Consider the following 4849-nt stretch of genomic DNA (forward strand, 5'->3'; position numbering starts at 1 on the left):
TGCTGCTGCTGCTGCTACTACTACTACTACTACTACTACTACTACTACTGCTACTACTACTACTACTACTACTACTACTACTACTACCACTACTACTATTATTACTAATAGCTTGCATATTTTATATAGCGCTCGATTCATACTAATAAAGCTCTCAGCGCCTCACACCTATGACATGACTTACCTACTTAGAGTAAAAACCTCACATACACAAGAAAAAACATTTCGTCCAAAACAAGAAAACCAGTTGAGCCACCTAAGGAAAAAAACCTTCTCAGACATGCATTAGTTACATAAACAAAAGGAAAGCAGCGAAAACAAACCTCATTAGCACCCGCTAACACATTCCAACTGAGAAAATACAAACTTTGCGGCGATGTACGCGTACTATAGACACCCAAAGAAAGGTCAAAAGTGTTTCGTTTTTTATGAGAGTAATTCATCTATTACAAATTGTTATTCCGAACCATTATAAAAGTTAGTCTCGTTATAGGAGCGGGCGATGCCTTCTTCCCTTGCCCTCCATTTGGTTCCCGTATTGAATCGGAAGTATGTCAAAAATGCACAGTCTAAGATTTTATAATTTTACAATACAAGTCTATGTTGGTGCCAAGGAGGTTATATAATTATATTTGGTTGATACCCAAAATGACACGATATGAAAAAAAACCCAACCAAATGGCAACACTTGACTGACATCTGCTCTGCGTTGAATGTTGTTTCGCAAACATTTCATCCTAATGGATTAAATTCTGAGCCAGGCTTATCTTTCATCAACCCGAAAGCTAGGTTTCGTTGGTCAGCTGTCACAATGCTAAGCCCAACATTAATTTGGATAAAAAAAAAAAAATTAATTACATGTTTTAAAGAATAAAACAGTCTTTTTTAAATATCTCCTGTAAGATTTTGTTTTCTGAGCTAAGTACATTTTAACAGTTTTTTAAACTCTGAATATACCCGTTTTCCTCCTGTTTTGTTACGATTAAAATGACACAATTACCCACTGTTTTCTCTAGTCATGAGACTTAATCCACACACACAAAAACACTAACCATATTAACATTAATATGATATGGCTACTGCGTCAACCGTGAGTATATTTTACATCTTTTGACATTTTTATCTTGCATCCATGCTTTTGGCTTATGCTCAAACCAACAGAACTACGGCATCGCCCTCCCATCCCAAAAAACAGGATTTAACCACCCTTTTACACCCCCAAATCACCCCCATCCACCTCATCCCACCCCCCTAAAAAAAAAAAGAATCCGCAAGAAAAAAAAATGAAACAGGTCAAAGCAAAATGACATGGGAAACTGGGCCCCGAGTGCTCACTTTTGTGATCGTTATTTATGTGCCTGTTTTATTGGATTTGTTTTTGTATCCATTCATATTGTGCCAGATACAAGTTTCTGAGATGCGCAGTTATCTATCCTTTCCTTTCGGCAGTGAGGGGATGGGGAGTAGAGGGGGGGGGGGAGGGAGGGCTACCAGCATCATGGTAACTCCCCCCCCCCTCCTCAACCCTAGCGTCTCCAATACACACTTACAGTCACACAAACCTACACACACGCGCGTGCACGCACACACAAATACGCTCGCACAAACACGCACGCGCAAAAACACACGGACAAATACACACATACATGCCAACAAACACACACACACTTTCTCTCTCTCTCTCTCTCTCTCTCTCTCTCTCTCTCTCTCTCTCTCTCTCTCTCTCTCTCTCTCTCTCTCTCTCTCTCTTACACTCACAAACACAAGAACATGCACACGCAAACGTGACTGTCATAAACACTGCAGTAAGGACTTTACACTCAGACTCACTCATCTCAGACGGTCCCATGCTGTACTCCGGCGTGTGGACAATCACGACTTTGTTCTCCGGCTTGTGGAAGTTCTGGACGTACCCTGAGGGCAAACAGATTACAGTTCAGAGTTTTTATTTTACTCTACGTTGAACATTATTATCAAATGCACACATGCACACGCCCACATGCACTCGCGCACTCACACACACATACACACACACACACACACACACACACACAAACAAACACATACACAAATACACACACACACGCGCGCACACACACACACATACAAACACACACATACACACATACACACGTACGAACACACATACAGTTTCTATGAAAAAGCACAAAGAATGTTAAATTCAACTTTCTTTCTCTTTCCTTGGCAAACTCAAAAGCCTGGGAGACTTCATTTGCCATCACTATCGCAATCAAGACCAAAACCAAATAAATCAAAAAAGTACAGCATGACGTTGCAAACTTTGTGCAAAATGTGCGAAAATATTGTTTTAACGCCTGCTTGCAATTCTACAAGGACCTCCAAATCTGACGTCCATCTCCGATAGGGCTGAGCCAAATGGGAACATTCGTGTTTAGTGCTTTTTCCAAGGACACAACGTCGCACCGAGCTGAGCCTCGAGCCCATGACCGAACCTTCAATCTCATAATGATTTCGAGTCCTATAGCACAGCCTGACCACCAGACAACCGACGCCACTCAAAATGTGCTGGCTACAAGGTTATCATACTGCAAATACACTCGGACTTCCCGACCCCCTGTCCTCCGTAACAACAATAATAATAATAATAATTACTTTTGCTCTATGCAGCCTCGGTGTTGAGACATCCCTGCTATAACAATTATATTATTTATGTCACGACGCGGTGGGATCAGGCGCTCGTTAATTTTCGGGAATAACATTATTATTTTGGAATTGTTGGTATGATCTTTTAAAGTTAATCGTTTGATTTGCTTTTGATGTGAAAACTACCCATCCAATTTGAAAATGAAAAGAACTCAAGATATCTGCTGTTGAAGGAGGTGGGGGTCGCCCCGAGAAAATAGCCGCCAAAGTTTGATGCATTCCAAAGCTTGACTGTCCCCGAAACTGCAAATTTATTATTTAACATTTTCAACTAAAATCCACACAGTAGTGTGTTTCTGAATTGACACAAAATATTATATTGAGCCTCCCCCCCCCATAAACACAAAAGAATTAAAAACAAAAGAAACGAACATTTTGATTTTAAATAATAAAGACAAAATACATTTTTAAAGTTGTCCGACAGATGAAGAAATTTCGCTTTCTTCGGTTTCATTATTTAGACGGGCGCCTGATTTCACCCCGATGCTTCACATTTACGTCTAAATAAAATCTTCCAGGATAGGTCCGTAACACTATCAATAGTAATAATATTGTCACGGTTAGCGTTCGCTGTCAAAACCGCCAGCACTTTGACGCAGGAACTTAATTTCTTCACTGCTAGTAGACGTATGCTAGTGGTTAGGCTCTCGGACTCGCAATCGTAAGGTCGTGGGTTCGAATCACGTCATAGGCCCGACGTTGTGTCCTTGGGAAAGGCACTTAACACGATTTTTCCTCACTTCACCCAGGTGGGAATGGGTACCCGGCTATAGACAACGAAAGATCTTGTCAGTTTGTTAGTGTTTGAGCGCTTAATCAGCTGCTTGCACTGTATGCTTCACGGGAAGCTGAGAATGTTTTGGAGTGTTCTATGGTCTGCTGGGGTAATAATATAGCGTAAAGCGCATAGAGCTTGCTGATGAGCGGGGGTATGCGCTATACAAATGCTATCTAATATTATTATTATTACTATTATTATTATTATTATTATTATTATTATTATTAATATTGTTATTATTATTATTATTATTATTATTATTATTATTATTATTATTATTATTATTATTATTGTTATTATTATTATTATTATTATTATTATGTAGGCTTCTCGTTAAAATGATTTCCCAACAGGGTTCCCTGCCTTTTATTTCACTGCTTGCTTCATAAAGTAAGTTTTAGAAGATGTATAGTGCGTCAAAAATTTCGTGGCGCAACTTATCCTCAAATATCTCTTGAACGGGTGAATCAATGTCATTCATATTTTGCAAAGCATTTTTTGTATCAATTTCTCATAACTTATTCATATTTTCCCACATCAAAGAAGGCTAGATTTTTTTTTTAAATTTCACCTTAAATGTATATAAAATACTGCAAATTTCCTTCCCACAGAAAATGGAATTGTTCACAGCACTTTCCGCTCCTCACACACAATTTCCACACGCATATTATTATGGCCTACTTCACAGCTCACCAAGGACACTTCTAATCTTAGTGGCAAAACTAGTAACAAGAAATTGATTCTATAGTAAACACTTTTTTGCACCAAGCGTCCTCAAACCATGCGTTCAATAAACATTGCGAGAAAAAAATGACGGACTTCTTTTAAAAGCGATATTGTCCCAGCTGCAAACCTTTTCATATCAGTAGAAAACACCCCAGGGGATTTTTTAAATTAGTATTTATTAAGGACTTTTCTAGTATTGAGCTAACAGGAGTTTACAAAAATATGAATCTGTTAAGACAGATTGATTCAAGTCACTGAGCAAAAGCTTGAGGGTTTATGTTCGATAGTTGAGGAGATTTGACAATAAGTTGCGCCACGAATTTTTGACCGCACTATAATCAATGATTTTGCTATAATTGCAGATTGTGCTGTTGCTTATTCTTAAAAAGGGGAATGTTTTATCTATGATTTTTGTGTTTGTTTGTCTGTCTTTGCTTTTGTTTTGTTTTTGTTGTTTTCATACTTTTGTTTTTGTTTACATCTCTCTTGAACAAACACATATTAAGGTAAAAATGTTTAATGTAAGCACTGAGCTCGTTAATCTGTGACCTAGAAATCCAAACTCTACGGGCATCCGTATTATTGTTCTTCTCCCTCGCAGTCCTAGCACACAAACACACACACACACACACACAGACACACACACACACACACACACAC

General features: G+C 38.6%; 1 protein-coding gene across 1 annotated transcript in view; it reads right to left on the reverse strand.

Moving 5' to 3' along the window:
• LOC101850872 (universal stress protein PHOS34) overlaps positions 1-4849 on the reverse strand; it is a gene marked incomplete in the record, with an annotated part of 50357 nt that overhangs the window by 14268 nt on the left and 31240 nt on the right. The window contains 1 exon segment of the mRNA XM_013079740.2: positions 1831-1914. Coding sequence (XP_012935194.1) covers positions 1831-1914 — 84 coding nt within the window.

Source organism: Aplysia californica, unplaced genomic scaffold, assembly GCF_000002075.1.
Source record: "Aplysia californica isolate F4 #8 unplaced genomic scaffold, AplCal3.0 scaffold00061, whole genome shotgun sequence".
In the NCBI taxonomy this organism is placed as follows: domain Eukaryota; kingdom Metazoa; phylum Mollusca; class Gastropoda; order Aplysiida; family Aplysiidae; genus Aplysia; species Aplysia californica.